The sequence below is a fragment of the Rhododendron vialii genome, chromosome 9a, assembly GCF_030253575.1.
Source record: "Rhododendron vialii isolate Sample 1 chromosome 9a, ASM3025357v1".
Lineage (NCBI taxonomy): Eukaryota > Viridiplantae > Streptophyta > Magnoliopsida > Ericales > Ericaceae > Rhododendron > Rhododendron vialii.
In genome coordinates, this window is record NC_080565.1 from 28839485 (window position 1) to 28858365 (window position 18881).

General features: G+C 37.6%; 2 protein-coding genes across 4 annotated transcripts; one reads left to right on the forward strand and one right to left on the reverse strand.

Moving 5' to 3' along the window:
• Window positions 1–2909: 2909 nt before the first annotated feature.
• On the forward strand, window positions 2910–3427 carry LOC131300849 (small polypeptide DEVIL 4). Its single transcript, XM_058326858.1, has one exon. The coding sequence runs from the start codon at window positions 3058–3060 to the stop codon at window positions 3196–3198; it is 141 nt and encodes a 46-aa protein (XP_058182841.1). The 5' UTR covers window positions 2910–3057; the 3' UTR covers window positions 3199–3427.
• An 8426-nt stretch (window positions 3428–11853) lies between these two features.
• Window positions 11854–18552, reverse strand: LOC131300845 (SUPPRESSOR OF GAMMA RESPONSE 1-like). Of its 3 annotated transcripts, none has more exons than XM_058326853.1 (6): window positions 18410–18552; window positions 16408–16549; window positions 14382–14568; window positions 13313–13797; window positions 12562–12811; window positions 11854–12241 (listed from the first exon to the last, which is right to left on the reverse strand). In XM_058326853.1, exons 1-6 carry the CDS (start codon window positions 18415–18417, stop codon window positions 12189–12191), a joined length of 1125 nt encoding a protein of 374 aa, XP_058182836.1. In that variant the 5' UTR covers window positions 18418–18552; the 3' UTR covers window positions 11854–12188. The 3 variants fall into 3 exon arrangements, with proteins under 3 accessions (XP_058182836.1, XP_058182834.1, XP_058182835.1); XM_058326851.1 differs by having other exon boundaries at window positions 12389–12811; XM_058326852.1 differs by having other exon boundaries at window positions 12398–12811; window positions 18410–18547.
• Window positions 18553–18881: the final 329 nt, after the last annotated feature.

The following is an 18881-nucleotide window of genomic DNA, read 5'->3' on the forward strand; positions in this document are numbered from 1 at the left end:
TCTCCCTCATATAATTCACAATATGTACCAAAATGTGAGTGGGGTCCGCGTTTAGGGTTACAAAATGTGTCAAGCTATCAGTATTCATTTGAATCGATCGATCACCTATTATCTGTGGAAGCTAAAGTTGAATGTGTTTTTAAACTTGTAGAATCTATAAGCTTAGGGTTTGAATTTGGCTCGATAAGAATTTTTTCCACCTTAGAACCATATCCTAGGTTACTTGATTGCGGATCTTTGAAGAATTTCTATTGAAGCTCATTAAATAGGCTTGAAGTATAAAGAAGCCAAACTTCTCCTCTCGTATGAATGGTGGACCTTTTTTTGTTCCCTTTGATTGATTCGTATGAATGGTAGACTTGCCACCAATTGGACAGTCTAGTTCAATGGCTAAATACTTAAAACATCCACGCTCAAACATATGCTTGAGAATTGAGATTAAGTTCTCATAATTGCTTTCACGCTGAATTCGAATATGCCGTGAGACTTAAACCCGGCCGATCCAGATATAGGAGTGATAGAATCACCCGATCCAGATATAGGAGTGACAGAATCTCCTACATATGACTATGTAGCACTGAGGATCATTGCTTATTCACATAACTTACTGGGGGATCCACTCGTGAATATTTTATTTAAAAGGGAAAACAATGGTGGATCCGATCAAAAATTCCATCCGCACGAGAGCATTGTTTTAACATACGCATAATGACGAGCTCTTAAACCAAAATTGACAGCTTGTATGACTAAAATTAAATTGTTTATTAGGACAGTTTGTGGTTAACAGGAGGAACACGAGACGAAGCTAGCTGGGCATTCGCGCATTGCCTTTGTTTTTGGTTTCTAACGTACGGATTTGCTATTAGCTAATTAAGATCAGTCAGTCACTTAGGTTGGATTTCGTACTATTGTCATTGTAATAATACTATTCTACCAGCTGAATCTGTGTTTACAACTCATAGCCTTGAAATCCTGTTTTTCTTGAGCTCTTTATTATTAGTACTAGTAGTCTAGTACTATTCTTTTCAAGAATTTGGCACGGTATTTGGAGGTTCACGTGAGGGGGTTTTTGACCATTATTTTGATCCTTTCCCTCCCTTCTAGCTTTCCGGTTTCTGGGAAGTTCAACTGTTCAACTTTTGTTATGGATTCTTTGTGTTTGATATCAATGCTCCTACTGTGCTACTTCCAGTACCACAGGATGCTTTCTTTTTTTTTTCTTTTGATAACAAGATGTCTAGACCAGTTTACGCACATCTCGACTAATTTTAGGATCCTTAAGTTAGACCGGGCAAACGCTTTATTGGCCCCGAGATATGAAATTTTGGCCTCCGTGAAATTCTAACATGCGACCTCAAGAAGAATAAACACTTATTTGTTTTATTATGTCTAGCTACTTGGCCAAAACCCGGGGTTTCCACCAAAGGATGCTTGAAGGAATAGAACCATTAATTCAAAGCTGAAGATTCAATTGTTCCATTAAGTTTGTGGTTAATTTCGATGGGAATCAGAAAAAATAATTAGGACGCTAGCTGGTGAGAACCCTCTTGAATCCTTTACAATCTCATTCACAGCTGTTTCGACTAAATTTACTCTAAGATCATGCAAGCCATTTTTGCCTATTGCGCGCGCCACCATCTTTTCTGATTTCTATATTGACTTCTGGGAATACTTTAGCTAAGAAATCTTCCCAATTTGACATGATCTAATCTAAGAACTTGAACTTTAGAATATATATTCAAGTTATTTGTTTTGTACGTAGGAGTGTTACGCCAATGTCTTAAATATCTGTACTACAAAAACTGCTGCTATGAATTGGCCAATATTGTACGTACCCTCCCATTGTTGCCACTTCACGTGGATCAAACGAAAGACTGGAAACAAATTCACAGACAAATCCATTTCATCAAATAGTAGCTGTACAAATTAATGCTGTTCATTTTGGGTTTTCAGAGAGGGTTTAAAAGTGTAAGAGTGGAGAAAGATAGATCGAGAACATTTATTGAAAACCGTGTGCAGGAATTTTGAGTATCCCAAATGGACAAGCCCGGCCGAATATTTATCAACTCAATGATGATGAACAACTTGAAGGGGCGCAGCTCACAATAATAAAAAAAAAAAAATGCAAGTATGCTTCCTCATGGAGGGCCATTGTATGTTGGTGGGTGATCATGCCTACACACCTTAGGCATATGGATGACAGAGAAAGAGATGGATGGGGTGCCAATTGTTTCATTGTTTTATATCACATCATAACGAATAAAATTTCAACAGCGAAACAAAAAATTATCAGATTTTCCTTTTTTGAGGGGACTAGAACCCGTGCAGTTCGCTTATTATGCCAACACGGTTATAGTGCATCTTGGTATGATCTATCGGCATCTCATCAGCACAATCTGCTCGTTGTACTTAATCAAACTTCAATAGCCAATTGAACAATATAGATTTGTTTTACTGTTTATTATTCAACTCATAACGAAAATCTACTTGTCTTTTTTGCCCATAAAAAATACCATCTAATCAAGTTTGTAGCGATAACTGATCAATCAAGTTCTTTCCAAAACATTCTACTCTTCCAATTTTCGCAAGATAAATTGTTTGAATCATAGTAACGAGAGCTCCATACAATTCACTGAGATGCACTTTAATTTCGTAGTCCATTAGCACACTCTATGGACCTTCTTCATCATGAGGGAGAGGTTTTTTCTTTTCTGTTTTTTTTTTTTTTTTTTTTTTTGAGTATGGAATCTCAAGTTGGGGGTGGCCGTGGGACCCACGAAGTATTTATCTAATGAGAGAGAGCCAGAAGGGGCAGGGGGAGGGGGGCACTGCACGCCCTTTGATGTCCCATCGTTGGTTGTTTACTAGACCAATAAAAGACGAACTCAGGATGGCCACATCCCCATCTACTCTCTATATAAACAACCCCTCACAATTTCCCTTCAAGCATCAACTCAATTCAATACCATTGAAAATTCAGAACACCTTCAATCCCACATTCTCTCTCTCTCTCTCTCTCTCTCTCTCTCTCTACTCTCTCTCCTAGACAGAAAGAAGATGAAGATGAGCAGCAGCAGCATGGGAGGGTCAAAGAGGAGGATATCAGGCAGAGGCCTGGGAGGGGTCCTCAAAGAGCAACGGACCAGGCTCTATATCATCAGGCGATGTGTGGTCATGCTTCTTTGCTGGCACGATTAATCCATTCCATCGTCAACGGCGGCGACAATGCGTCGTTTTTTTTTTCTCTGTTTCTTTTTTTAGCTTTTTTTTTTATTATTAGCTAGGAGGTGTAAATAGCATCAGCGGATGTTAATTAGAAAATTAGAAACTCTCCGGAGAGTAACAATTTTTGGTCCAACCGGACTTTTTGGCTTCTTGTAAATCGGGTGGCTTTGGAGGAATTATGAAACCTATGGTTTTTGATTAACGAGTTAAGAGTGTTCCATTAATTCTTCTTTTTATCCAGAACGTGTGATGAATTTGCAAGGAAGGGTTCATTAAGATCCAAATCAACGGCGTTCTTGATTTCCCTCTGATTAGTTCATCACTGAGGCAACATCAAAGTATTAAACGAGGATTATGAATATTAAACCAAATTGACAGAGGAAGAGGTGAGCTTTGTTGGAAATTAAGGAAGATTGATGAGTACTGAGGAGGATTAGCAACTCCAACCGACAATACTCCACTAGCTAAGAAAAGCGCCTTTTACCTTTTTCACCTGCTAAATTTAGAAAGTCCTCGGAAGCTGGAAATTTTTGTTTGGCTAAGATGAGAATTGTGCATCCATTGGTCATGGCATCAAAAATCTTTAGTTAATTGAATGAATACGCCCATAACCATCTAGGAGTGTTGGAATTTGTTCTTAGAAAAATATGAGAAACTATATATAGACATCGGCTCAGTTCCGCTAAGATTTTTATTCCAATAAATAAGTTATTTGTAATTTTCAAGCTTAAAAATAATGGGCTTATTGATATAATTTATTGTGCAATATGAATCTTGTTTGATAGATCTCGATGAGATCTTTTGAATGATGCAAAAAATAATAAAAAACTATTTTTGTAGATACATTATTTTTAAGTTTAAAAATTAAAAATAAACTACTTATTTTTTAAGAACCTTAGTGGAACGGGTTGGTTTACTTTTACTTGGCAAATGTTTAGTACTGCCAAGACAGTCCAAAAGGCCCAATTTTTATGGTCCTTTTTTCTTGAATGGTGAAAAATGTGTGAGATAAGAAACGGAGTTTTTTTTTCTGATTTTCTCACCTAAACTCAATACGGTGAGAAAGGCGAAGAGCCAATCAAACAAATTCGTTGACAGGTATAAATTGACGACAAAGAAGAAGAGCTCATCTTAGACTAATTCCTACTCGAATTGTAGACGGGCGAGCACGAGCCCACGCCACTGTAGCTAAGAAAGTCGTCTCAAAGGGGTCATGAGCGGGTAAAAACTCCTTGCAACCACCTCCTATCCCTACAGAGACAAACTTTATTCTATGGAGATGGTCATTATCAGTCCAAGACCGATGGGGGGGTGTTCCTAATTCTAAGGGGGGGTAAGGAAAGCTAAGGCTACTAGACCCGGCCGATGCCATCCTTATCTACACCCCGAGATCTCAGGATTCTGGTCCTGATGGTACTCAACCTCCAAAGCGCCTATAAAATCACCCCTTGATGCAATGGCAAGTTAGCAACTCTTATTTTCAAAATGCTTGATCGGGTTCTTTTCCTTTCTACTCTACAAATCGACAGATTTAAGCATCGGACGAGTGTTGGTTGGCACCACACTAGTATCCTTAGTTCTTGCTTGCACGTCGTTGGCTCGAGCACGGCGAAAACCGATTCCTCATTGATTTTTAATTATACTCTTCTCATACTTTCTCACTAAAATACTCAAACCAAATGAGTAAGTATAGTAGTTAGGAAAAAACCATAACGATTTTCTTTTGTTTTCTTATAAGATCGATCCGCAATCCAAAAGGGCAAAAGATAATTTTAGATTCAAGCAGTCACTTAAACTGCCCAAGCTTTGTCTGTCATCAATGACGCTTAGTGGAGATGATGATGATGCAAATGGGCATGGATTATTGGCGGGCCCATTTTCTTTTTGCTTATCTTTTCGAATCTTTTATACTCGATCTATATAATCCTAGCTAATCTTTGACTAAAAATTCATTAGATGATCGCTACTGGCTCATATAAAGCAAACCCAAGTTTTCAACCTAAATCATTTGAACAGAGGAAAAAGCAAGCTAATGGGGGCCAAGTTCTTGTTAACGAGGGTCCCTAAAACATCTTCAGATCATCTTACGGGCCCATTAATCATATAAAGTCGATATCCTAATTATCGATCTCATAATGACTCCAATTCAAACCACTATTTTCGTCAATAAAATTCCCTTCTTGGAAACTTTTTGACGTCGTGCAAAAAAAGAGAGGCCTTAATTAATTAATTGCATGCTCGCGTGCCGAAATCCTACTGTTCTTTCTTCCCGTTCTTTTTTTCCCCCTTCTATTACATTAAAATCGATGGTTCTTATTTCACGTTTTTAGATCAATCATAAAGGCCCATTAATCATATAAAGTAGACATCCTAATAATCGATCTCATAATCACTCAATTCAAACCTCTAATTTGGTCAATAAAATTTCGTTCTTGAAAACTTTTTGACGGCGTGTAAAAAAGAGAGGTCTAATTAATTGCATGCTCGCGTGCCGAAAATGATATTGTTCTTTCTTCCTTTCTTTCTTTTTTTCCCCTTCCATGGTTCTAGCTTATTCATATTCACATTTTTAGATCATAATAAAGGCCCATTAATCATATAAAGTAGGCGTCCTGATAATCAATCTCATAATCACACAATTCAAACCAGTAAATCGACAAAATTTCGTTCCTGAAAACTTTTTGACGGTACGCTAATATATAAAGCGATCTGAATTGCATGCTCGCGTGCCAAGACTTTACTTGAAAGATTCTTGATCATCTTTTTCTTTCTTTCTTCCTCTTTTTTTTTCCCTATTACATGACAATTTAACTTGGGAAATCAAAAAGGCCCCTGACCAAAATAGTTCTCCATGTTTATTAGTTCCACGCTATTTGCATTTTTTTTTTAAATTTTACTTCTCTCTTCATTATTAGCATGTTTGAAGAAAAATGCTAGGTGCAAAGAAAATGGACAAAGAAAAAACCCTTAAAGTGTACAGGAACGGTTCAAATGCACTGCACAGTGAATCTGAGCCGTTTATGTATACTTTAATGGTATTTTCTTTGCCCATTTTCTTTGTCCCTAGCACTCTTCATGTTTAAAACCACTCCTAGCCTTTGATAAAAAAACATATGTTAAAGGCGTAAAATTGTTTGCCAAAATCCCTTACGCGGATTCAATTGTCAAGAATGTTGTGCATAAAATGGATTCTCAAGAAAATCAAAGTAAGGTGAAAGGAAGGAAAATAAAATTTTGTTTCCTGTGTTTGCTCTTTTAATAAGGAATCTTGCAAGAAAATTACAAATTCATCTTTTTAGCAGGACCTATTCTGCAAGAAATAGTTTCTTAGTAAAAAAAAACTTTGAAAGCCGACAACTATCTTGATAACTGAACACACAAAATTACCACAAAAAAAAAATTAATAATTTTCTCATCTTTTCAATGCAATAGAATGGGACCTAAGGTGGACTAGACTTAAAACCCTGCTGTCTTTGTTTCTGTGATTAATTTCCCACCCAACAACTGATGAGTTACTTATACGATTAAGATGCGGCGTTGCTCCAACAGAAAAGGTAGGTAGACGACCTTTTCACGCTACATAGTTATACTATACTACGTTACATAGTTACATTACACTCATGTGGATCCATTTTGGGTCTTATAAAAATTTAAAAAAAAGCTCATAAATTTTAAAATATTATTTTATAGGAACCTATAAAAAATCAGTTTCAACAAATATCGATAAGCTATTACTTCTGGATTCTTGGGTGCTCAACTGTTCAGATTCGTTTCTACGAATCTAAAAATAATACTTATCGATATCTGTTAAAACTAATTTTTTATAAAACTCATATATTAAAATTTTAAAATTTATCAATATTTTTTTAAATTCATGTGAAACCCGAATTCTTCACGAGTACGTAGGGTATGTGGTACTTGGAGTTGGGTCTATCCACTCACACTCATCAATAATTTTGTTGTTGGCGTTATGCGGGCGAAGAAAACTCTTTTGTGGGTCCTTGAATTATTGAGTCCAACTCATATTCACGTGTGCCACGTGTACGGTAAGGAAAGGACCTGCAATTAACACTGTAGCCTTTTGTTTGTTTTTAACCTTTTTTCAAGCTTTTGCAAACCAGAGGTGCCCAAAACAATGGAGAAAGGAAGAGCTGCAGAATGAAATTAGGTTGTCTTCTGTTGGTAGACAAGTGGCAAAAATGTTGATGGTCGAAGCTACTGTTCGTTTTGGGCCTCAAAATCTTTGCGCATGATCTTCGATAAATTTTCTCTATTCATCTCTCTCCACTTTTTACTTGCAAAAATTTCTCTCAAAACTCAAACCGAACAGGATAAATCTTTCTCAAAATTACTCTGTTACGCCTCTTGAAATTTCTAAAATGTCACTGACCTTTTTTAGTTTTTAAAACTAGTATCCTAATTGTAGGGTTCTGTTTGTAACATGGTGATTTAACGTTGCATTATTTATTTTTCCATCAGCAAAAAATCAATGTATTAATCTTTGATAGCGGATTACAATGATTTAACGTTGAATTATGATACCATTCATACGTTATTGATACATGGTATCGACAATTTCCTGAGATGTAATTCTTCAATTTTGTCAAAAATGCTCTACAAATATGAAAAGAATTAAATTAAAATTTTCAATATCGCCCTACGAAATGGTTTTCGTCCCATGAGTGCAAATTGTCCTTCTATTGACAGTTCAATGAGTTGTCGCCTATCAATAAAGGAAGAAAAAAAAACGCACACTGCAATGCACTTTTTACACTTCTCAATCTGCTTTAATATATTTTTTACATATTTCAATACACTTTTAAACGTTAATTTCTTTTCCTGTTTTTTACACAGGAAAAAACTCACAAGTACCTTTCACGTTTTTTATGTTAAGCTTGAAAATTAAGTAGGTATCAAGTGCATATGCCGAAAGCCAATAATGATCAATTTTTGTAATGATCACCACCAATCCCAACATAGATACCATTCATGATTTTCATTTGAACTTCATGAAGACAGTTGTATTTAAATGTTCTTTTAAGGTCAAATTTACCCCACAATCATATTGATTAATGTAACTTTTAGAGCCCTCTCCAAGGGGTTTGAATCACTTTGTTCAAGCCAAAATTATTGGTGCAATAGGAATTTATCAAATTTTGGTAAAATTGTCGAATAGCGTCAAAAGTCGTTTTTTCTTTACCTTGACTTATCCTGGTCGTTGGATCACTTAATCATTTTACAGAAATCCAGAGAAAGAAAAATGTAACAACGTACAAATACCGATGATATAGCAATTTCTGATCATTCCGTTTCTTGTGCCAAATTTTTCTTCGAGAAATGACAAAATAATTTTTTTTAACTTGAGAAATGACCAATAAGTGAAGGTCATTTCTTGCGATCGCATGCCAAACATGACTTTGGCTTGAAAAAAGTTTTTCCAAAACAATAAGTTGGTCGGTCTCTCTTTTTTTCTTCTTCTTCTTAATTAATTAAAACAACAATTATAATTGTTTTTTACTTTAGATACAAAACAAGAAGAGAAGATCGTTCCATCATAAACTAAAATTTGCAGTCTGATCACAAAAAAATAACTAAAATTTGCAGTGATACTAATCTTCCATGTTTCACAATCTTTGGTGATACGGGTTTATGGTTAAATAATTTCACATAAAAAAAAAGTAGTAAAAAGAAGTTTTAACTGTAGGGCAGGGCAGGGGGGAGTACAGTAGAGTAGAGAAGCTGGAATCTCCAAAATTTTATTCTGTTGTCGGCCACACCACACAGTTTGAGGTGCCCACCAAACCGCCACCTCAAACTCAAATCAAATCAAACAAATAGGGGCCCCGCACCACCCGACAAATGGTGGATCAGTCAAATGGACAGCCCCTTATCGATCCCACGTGCATTTCCTCATCTTCTGTCTCAAACCCCACCACTCCTCTCTCTCTTTTCGTTTCTGAGCAACCATGGGTCCCCACCCAGGCACCCACATTTTCTTAATCTCCAGCTCGTTGTGATGTAATCTTGCTGCGTTAGAGATATCGGAATGGAGGTGCTACTGCACTCGCCGTATTATACCGTATATCGCTGTCGTTTCAATGGTTCATTTCGATACGGACGACAGCTCTTACAAATTTGAATCGTTAGTTGGTCGGAACAGACCAGAAATTGAATTGTGTCCCGTAGCTTGTTTTGAATTGTGTCCAGTAGCTTGTTTTGGTGGGTAAATTACCAGTCTTCAATTTGATGAGTCAATAGTCTTTTCTTGGCTAGTTACAGCGACTTAAATCTGTGGTGAGCTTCAGAAGGGACCAAAAGTCATAATAATTTATACCACCTCATTAACGGCCAGTGGAAGATAGCTAGGCTTAGCAAGAGACCAAATTTTGATGGACCGTCAAATGCGTGATTCGAACCTTGGATCTTTCGATCACCCAAACCACTTGGGAGCAAAACCATGAAAGACATGTAATGTCCATTGGACACATCACGGAATAATATCATCATTGAAGTGTCTGTAATCTGATTTGAACACCTTAAACTATCAAAAAATATTGAATCTTAGACCATCGGACATTGGTAGTTCCGCAATACGGGCACATTTCTCTGAATGTAATTTAATAAGGCAGCTACAAATGTCCGATCAACTAAATTTTATAAGAAAATAATCTCCACCGTGATATATATTTCGGCCCTGTGTATATATGTACGCCATTGTATATACATGCGTGCATATTTCAAGTCTTGCCCCATCCACATACGTACAGGACCACAGCATCTTGGACAGGAAGTAGTTGCAACTAAAAGCAAACTGTACTACATTAAGTGTTTCCGATAGTGAAAAATTTATAGATTTTTATTTGTAATTGAGAAGTTGTTCGGTGTTTTCGGTAGTGAATAAGAAGGTGTTTCCACTAACAAAAAACATTAAAAATTTAACACATTTTACCATCTCGTTTTCACTAACAAAAAAGTTGTCAACAAAAAAAAATTTGCTACAGTAACTTTACTCACAAACTCATCAACAACTTATTAACAATCGGAAACACCTAACTACTTCTCAACCACAAATAAAAATCTACAAATTTTTTACTACCGGGAACACCCCTTAAGTTGTTGATGAGATTATGAGTAGAGTTACTGTAGCAAAAAAAGTTTTTGTTGATAACTTTTTTGTTAGTGGAAACGAAATGGTAAAATACTGAAATTTTTTTGTTAATGGAAACAAGATGATAAAATGCGTTAAGTTTTCAATGTTTTTTTTATTAGTGGAAACCCAAATGGAATGGGATGGGGTTCATGAGAGTAATGGGCTTGAACACATTCCTCACTGTTTATTTTCCTCTTCTTTTTTTTTGTGGTTCTAAGTTCATTTCTCAATGTTTTGAAGGGTGATTTTCCAAGCAATTGCGTGGAGGACCGGTGGGACAGATCAATATTTCTTCCGCGGTCGGGTCAACTATGACTTAAGTCCGAATATTATAGGTCAAGTAGGTTCTCCAATTGATCGAGGGCTGTTACACTGGTTCAATCCAGTCCACCCTTTAACTGAAGGGCCGTTACACTAGTTCAATCCAGTCCACCCTTTAACTTAGCCAAAAACAAACTGCCTTTTCTTTTTACGCTTATACTATCTTTCTTATGGCAGTCCTTCTCTCTTGTCGTCCAATGATAACTGCCAACACCACGAGTGTAGCATTCTCCTAGGTTTTAATAAAACCCATTAATTTCAGGCCTTCTCTTTTCCATGAAGTTTCATACTACTACTTTACAGCTATGTGTCTATGTAGCAAACTAGCAAAAATTAACTTCTAACCCCTCCAAAATCATATTTCAGGCCTGGAACAGCTTCTCCGAAATCACATCGAGTTACGAGTCAGTTTCGGAGTTTTATTCTTCTTCTTAGAAGCCATATCCAAAATCACCTCCCCAAATAAAGAGCCAAACTGGACAGATTGTCAAGGTCCTTTATGTCTGTTCACATTCACACACAACATCCAAAGAGAGACCCTGAAATTTCACTATCAAAACTCTTCAATAATACACCATGTCCCATCTAAACTCAAAGAGCATCTATTCATTATTTTATTCCTATTTTTTTTGCGGATATAGTATACATCGGGAGATTAGAGGAAAATTGTGGATTAACAACAAAAGGGGTTTGGCATCTCTCTATAGACTCGAACGCCGAACCTCCCCCTCAGATGGAAGCCAAGGGGTACAACCAGATAGGCAAACAACCACAACCACATCCACATCCACATCCACATCCACATCCACATCCAAAGGCACATTCATCTATTTTTATCCAGACATTTCCCTTCAACATGTTGCCACTCTGCTTGGAAGGGCATTCACCCAGTATCCCCACCACAAGCACTGATGTTGCTCATGAACAAGCACTTGGGACCCCTGTCATATCAAGGGTGGGAAACATGGTCTCTCTCCCAAGCCATTTTCAGGACCAACACCATTAAGTGTTAAGGCTATCTCTAGGTTCAATGAATGCTGGAATCCAAGCTGTGCTTTCACTCAAAATGCAACCAATCAACTTGGGTTTTTGTTGATATCGATAGAACACCACTAATTCCAATCACCAAATGTCCCACCTCAGTTTTGTACTCGAGCTAAGAAGAAAGATCATATTCCTCATTAGACTAAAGCCCGGACAAAAAGTCTCTTATGGATGTCCTATAGACTTGCAACATAACTGATGAGCATGAAACAATTACAATTCAGGCTTTCATGCAATATGTAAGATCCCCAAAACCATATAGACAGCAAATTTTTGTTTGAGTCTATTACAGGAAGCAAAAGGATTAGACACTTCAATCTAATTCAAAAGGAATAGGTCAAAAAACCAGCGTCGCTCTGTCACGAAGAGAGTTCTAGATCTTCACAAAAATCTTGTTACTGGCACTTTTGTACAATGTGTGCAATGAAGACGCTTCCCCGTGCTTTAGTCAATCACCTAGCTTCCACCCCAAGCAACAAAACTCTCCTGCGAACCAAACTCCTAGAAAAAAACACGAGAAATATACCAATCAGGAAAAATTAATTGCAAAGAGAAGATCAAGTGAGCATCAGAACCAAAAATAAATAAATTAACGCAAAAAATAATAACAAACGATGGTAAACAAAGCAAGATAGCAGAGAAGATAACTGAACATACGATTTGGCTCAGCCGGAATTCAGGAGGTGTATCGAGTTCAATGTTTGCTGCGTCAAGGACCAAATCTTGGCATTCTACTAGGTCCTTCTTTAAATACTCAGGTCCTAAGATAGCATAATCAGAAAGGCATGACTTGACCTTCAATTCTCCATTTTCATTCTCACCTCTAGTAGGGGACTGGCTCTGGAGAAGATCATCACACAAAGGCAGCCCTTCCACGAGTTGTTGTGAATTTAACAGATACTGCGACTCACCTTCCCACCATTTTGGGTCTTCACCAGTTTGATTATCATCATTATCTTCTACTTGATCGGCATCATTTTTCGCCGCTAGGAGAGATTCATGAATCTCTTGATAATTGGGGTTTCCAAATGGAGCTTGCTCTTTTTCTTCAACATGCCCCATCTCATGATGCTTAAAGAATTAAAGCGAAAAACACTTGTTAGATTCTTTTTCTGCATGAGCCTTACGTAGAAGCAAAATTCAAAAAGGTAGTTAGCGACAGCCACATAAAAGTTCTCTTACATGAACAATCCTCTGATAACTTCTTCCACAAAAAGAAACATGACAAGGAGAGAGGGGGGGGAAAAAAAGAAGTTAACTGCAAAGTGCAGACCTGAATTTGATCTTTTTAATCAAAATATCTCTTCTGTCTGTGGTCAAAATGATGTTACAGCCAAATCAACAAATTTGAAGAAGGTATAGGAGCATACCACCGAAATTGGTCAATTTAACCTAGTTTTATGTTTTCAGTGCCAAACGAAAAGAGAAAGGAAAAGTCAATATGCCAAAGCAACACTTACAACAAGCTATAGGGGGAGTATATCCCTGAAACTACATGACATGGGTACTTACATATCTTAGGTAGCCGCCAAAGGAAAGGCCATAGGGACAACAGTTAAAAGTTTGTATTACCTGAGGAGCGGAAGCTATGCAAGTAATGGTTGGCTCATTTCCTAGGTCAAAGCCAGAGAATCGTCTTTCAGTCCGAGGTGGTTCAGGAGTCACTGGATCCACTTTTCCATGAATGAGATCAATGTCATCAGGCAAATTTTGTTCCCATTTGTCCGTCTGTTTGATTTGTTGCTGCTGATAAAATACCTTGGATACAACGTACTCCCCCTCCTTTTCATCTTCTCCAGTGCCAATGTGATACTGGTGCATCACCCAATTGGTTTTCTCCGCTTTCCCACCCCTGATTGGGGTCACATAAAGAACCATGATCTTCTTACATCCTTGTTGAACCCCATCCACAATAACAGGTTTGGTCCTCCCAGTCTTGTGCCAACGAACGTCGCCAAAATCATCACCATGTATCTTCCGACGCTTCCGAGTTCCAGTATTATAAGCCTTGATTGCTCTATGAAAGAAATGAGAAGCACTTCCATCTTGCCGAACACCTAAAACTACCATATTTAGAACTCTCATAATTCAACTACGTCACATGGACTCTTCAAAATATATGAAGTACATGTGCCTAACACGCTTGAGCAAGGGGTGGAATAAGTGTCCAACATGTTTTGTAGGACACTCACCAAGAAAGCACCTTTAACATTCAAGTTTACAGCTTAACACTAAGCTATTCTACTAGTATAGTAGTAGTATGTCTGACATATCAGAGACAAAATTCACTATAGAAAGTAACACAAATATACTAGTAAAGACACGTACATTGTTCAGGGTGCAGTGTATTTGCATAAGAATTATACTAAATTAGGCTAGTCCAAAACTTGGACATATGCCCATACCAGAGTCTATTGCGCATATAGACCATGTTCGTTTTGAGATTTTGGAGTTTAGGTAATGAGTGGAGAGAGAGAGAGAGAGAGAGAAATGAGAGTTTTAATTGACAGAAAATTTATTGGGGACCGTGCACAGAGAGAAAAGGTTGAGCCTTGAGTCCCAAAAAGAACATGGTCATAGTGATTCAAGATACCTATGGAACAAAGCAGAAGAGACTAATAAGCTAAATGCTTGTACTCACCTGGCAAATGCTGAGGATGGGTGTAACAAATTCCTTCATCTTCATTAACAGTTGGAATGAACTCATCAACAAAAGGATGGGGTTCCTTATTCCCAACACCGTTTTTTGCAAGCAAATGCCATAGAATCTCCTGATCAGATGGATCAAATTTCACACCTCTGGGTAATCCAGGCCAAGCTTGAGCCACCTGGAAACATAAAGGTTCCAAATGCTCTAACTGGTTCTAAAAACAAAGATCAAGCCAGAACACAACTCTTGTGATCAAGATTTATAACAAAGATAAATCACTTCCTCTCATTGTTTAGCTACTATTATGCTTTTGTGTTTCTAATTTTAACTTCTTTTTGTGTTACTGGATGCAAAGAAATGTTGTTGTGGAATAAAAAAAGAAACCATGGAGTGAGTGTTTTCCACATGGTAGGCGGCAAACAAAAAGCCGAGAATAACTTCCTGTCTTCCTCAAAGCATGATGAAAATGACTTGAAATATTCTTTCACTTCAGTAGTCTGCACTCTGCATCAGATCCTATGCATGAACATTGAACATCAACCACAAATGTGGCAAGTTCTCATACAAAAACAAATTAGGGAACCCTGATAAGCCACCAAGCAATCCAATGCCAAGGTCATTTTACTTCTCGACTCATGGAACAATCCATGCTATTGTATATCCAAAACTCCAAAAAAAAACTCACCGTCAACTTTCATAAAATGTGTCAAATACTTAGTTTGAAGTATTTTGGACCTTATGCTCGTCTTTCAGAATATCAGAAATATTTTGGAAGATGTAAAACTAAACCCTTAGAATAAACCTATGGCCACCACCAGACATTCAAATCACACAAGTACTAGATTTCTGGAACCTGCAGGCTTCATGTATAGGAAATCTTGCAAATACTCACCCTTCTACATCTGGAAGCCCTAAAAACTATTTTCTACCGTTCTGAGCCGTAATGTTAGCAAAATGCCAACTTTCCAAAGCAATTGCCCATCACTATACTTCCTATGCATGCATATATAATTGTCACATATAAAAAAGAGTTCATAGCTGTGCCCAGTTGTCTTGACGAGGTTCTTAGATTCCATCTGCTTTGGAGCAAAACATTCACATTGCATTTGAACTGACACTTTGACTGTTCACAATCAAAGAAAAGAAAATCACATTCGTCTACACCATCACAAAAGCTGAAACCAAAATGAAGTTACAAGTGACAAACCATAGGACTATGGCTAGTGTGATAGGCTCCTTTCATGCACCTCGGTAACCAGGAAGGGCCTAGCCACCAAGGTGTGCAAAAACCTTTGACATGACTCATGAGCCCCATGAAACTTCGAGCTTTCATGGCTCAGAGGCCACGGACAGAGGTTTAGCCATAATTCTACGATAAGCCAGACCTACTGAGAAAACGACCACACAACCAGACACAACATCATCCAATACATTCACGAGTTATGTCGTAACTACCTGATCTCATTCTGACCAGTGACCAGTAACCAACAAGAGGGTGAAAAACAAGAAAGTTTTTTCTGGCACATAGGCAAACCTCTATAATTAGAACAAATTACCCCTAGCATCAAAGAAGCTTTACCATACATCGCCCACACAACTCTATAGTGATGTTAACAACGCTCCACTGCCTCTCTCTCTCTCTCTTAGTTCGAATGTTCAATCTCTCCTCCCATTCGTCCTATTTGTCTTCAGAACTGATGATGCAATTTTTGCCACTGTCTAACTTACATGTCTGGATAAGTGACGGAGATATGTTGGACAGAGTCTGACACATGTCCAACTTTCCAACACATGTCAGTCATGGACTTACAGCCACCTCCTTAATGCGTATGCGCTTCACAGATACCAACTGAAATTTTGTAAACACTTTCCAACATTCCTAGTTAACGTGAGATGAAAAAAGGAAAAAGAAAAAAAGAACATCTGCTGTACAATATCCAAATTCACGTATACATTTCAAATCTCACCATCATTACCCACATGCAAGTTTTATAAGACCAAAGGAGAGAAATTGTACATCACTGTTGTCGATGACATAGAGGCAATTAGGGCAAGCTCTAGTTGGGTTGCTTTTCCAGTTCACGCTTTCAGGATCACATGAGCTAGATGCACTTTTGATTTTTGTTGCAAATCTATTGCTGTCAACCAACCATGATGGTCTGCAAAGTTCACAACCAAATAATAACAATAAGGAATTTCGTAGCTGTAACAAAAGGCTGATAGAGGAAGGAATTTATCATTTCGAAGCAATTGCAAGACTGATTCCTTAGCTAGCAGACATGAGCCAGAAACAAAGAATTAAACAGGCGGAAATAGCAATTGCATGACTAGAACTTAGCAACAAGAACAGATAAGGCTGTTAAATGATATAAAAGTAAAGCTTGTAATATTTGTAAAGCATATATCACTAGAAAATAAGCTTACTCGCCCCTTGTTGGAGGTTCAAAGGGTTGTGGTACCCCGAACAGCCAAACATCACAAGACCTCAAGAAGTGTACATTAATTACTACGAAATGCCACATTGTTACGTAAGGGGTCTCGTTTTTACAGTTCTATTAAGAGTATAAGATGGTGATCGCCTGATCGGTGAAGGAGAAAGACAATTGGTGAAAAGAACAATTTTATGCCAAAGCCTTAAGGCAGAGCAGTGCTGCCATTGCATATAATCTCACAATAACAGATTAAAATTTTTCCAGTCATCAGAAAGAATGGAAAAAGAATGAGCTAATTAAGAGATTATAACATATTATTTACTTTAGAGGGGGAAAGGACATTTGAAATATTATTAAGTCACATTATTAAACAGGCTACATGATATCCCAAAACTAAAACTCAAGATACCTGACCTTGTTGAAAGTAGAACATGATAACGATAAAAGCAAAACAACCTTGACTCAGTTCAAAGTTCAAACCTAAGAAAAAAGCTCCTACATACCGCAAAGATCAAGTCTATTAACCAATATGGACCTAGCTACTAAGTGCATTAACCAAGTTAGCATCTGTTTTAATTAAGTAATAAAATTTTATTAAACAAGCATCAAGGGGATGAATTGCCAAAGGTTAGGTCCGTCTCTAATCCTCTCCCGCCCATACCGAGAATGATTGGGGACTAGATGGGTTCTATTGTTGTTGTTGTTGTGAAGCATCAAGGGGATGCCACCCATGTACAAAACAAAGCGACAAATAAACAATAAAAGTTAACCAAGTTAGTATCAATAGGGAAAAGTGTATACTTGAGTGCACTATTCTTCTTGTATGTTTAAAATCACAACCCAAACCAAAACCCTTGGAACGTGATTCAAACCCATAAACCATCTGGTCTACTACATTAAACAAAAGGGTCAGAATCGCTTTAATAGAAGCTTAACTGATGATTATTGATGGGTCAAACCCATGCACAGAAAGGCTCCTATTTTCTTCTACACTACCACAAGCCCACCCAATGAACCAAATGCGCAGCGATTCGAGCATTCGACTCAGAACTGAGTAAGAGTGCGTCTTGACGTTCTTGATACACGAATATAGCATTCAAAACGGGTTCATCGCAAAGGTGCGTACATATACAAAACAAAGCGACAAATAAACAATAAAAGTTAACCAAGTTAGTATCAATAGGGAAAAGTGTATACTTGAGTGCACTATTCTTCTTGTATGTTTAAAATCACAACCCAAACCAAAACCCTTGGAACGTGATTCAAACCCATAAACCATCTGGTCTACTACATTAAACAAAAGGGTCAGAATCGCTTTAATAGAAGCTTAACTGATGATTATTGATGGGTCAAACCCATGCACAGAAAGGCTCCTATTTTCTTCTACACTACCACAAGCCCACCCAATGAACCAAATGCGCAGCGATTCGAGCATTCGACTCAGAACTGAGTAAGAGTGCGTCTTGACGTTCTTGATACACGAATATAGCATTCAAAACGGGTTCATCGCAAAGGTGCGTACATATTTTCCCCCCCCCCCCCCCCCCCCCCCCACACACACACACAGAGAGACAGAGAAGTGCATACCTAGCCATGACAGAGACAGAGTGAGAGATGCGATTAGATCATCAGAACCGTCTATCGTCTACCAGAGGTTTGCTTCCCTACGAGTATTTTTTAGGAACTTCCCACGTTTATCCTTGTCACGATTGGTTTTAAAATTTGAAAACGTGCTGGTACGGTTCTACTTCAAGGCGAAGTGACGGCCAAGCAAAATACTCTACGAGAAGCGACTTCATTACCTCGGGGTGGGGGTGGCGGTAGTAGAAGAAGAATTCAGACCCGCCTAATTTTTAGCACATTTTGTTATCATTCAAAAAATATTCACATTGATTTTCCGCTTGATAAAAAAAGAAATTTTGACATTATTTAGTTTGGACTTTGGAGCCAAATTTTTGTGTACTCCGTATTATTGATTTATTTTGACGAAAGAAATTAAAAATAATAATTTTTTTACTTAAAATTAATTTTTTTGACTTTTTTTTGCCAAAAAATGGTT

Excerpts from the sequence above, each read along its gene's own strand:
- LOC131300849 (XM_058326858.1), top strand. The coding sequence starts at position 3,058 with ATGAAGATGAGCAGCAGCAGCATGGGAGGGTCAAAGAGGAGGATATCA.
- LOC131300845 (XM_058326851.1), bottom strand. Across the intron at positions 13,798-14,381 it reads CCATCCTCAGCATTTGCCAG|GTGTTCGGCAAGATGGAAGT; the intron begins GTGAGTACAAGC and ends TGGTAGTTTTAG. Across the intron at positions 12,242-12,388 it reads TGAGCCAAATCGTATGTTCA|GAGTTTGGTTCGCAGGAGAG; the intron begins GTTATCTTCTCT and ends GTTTTTTTCTAG.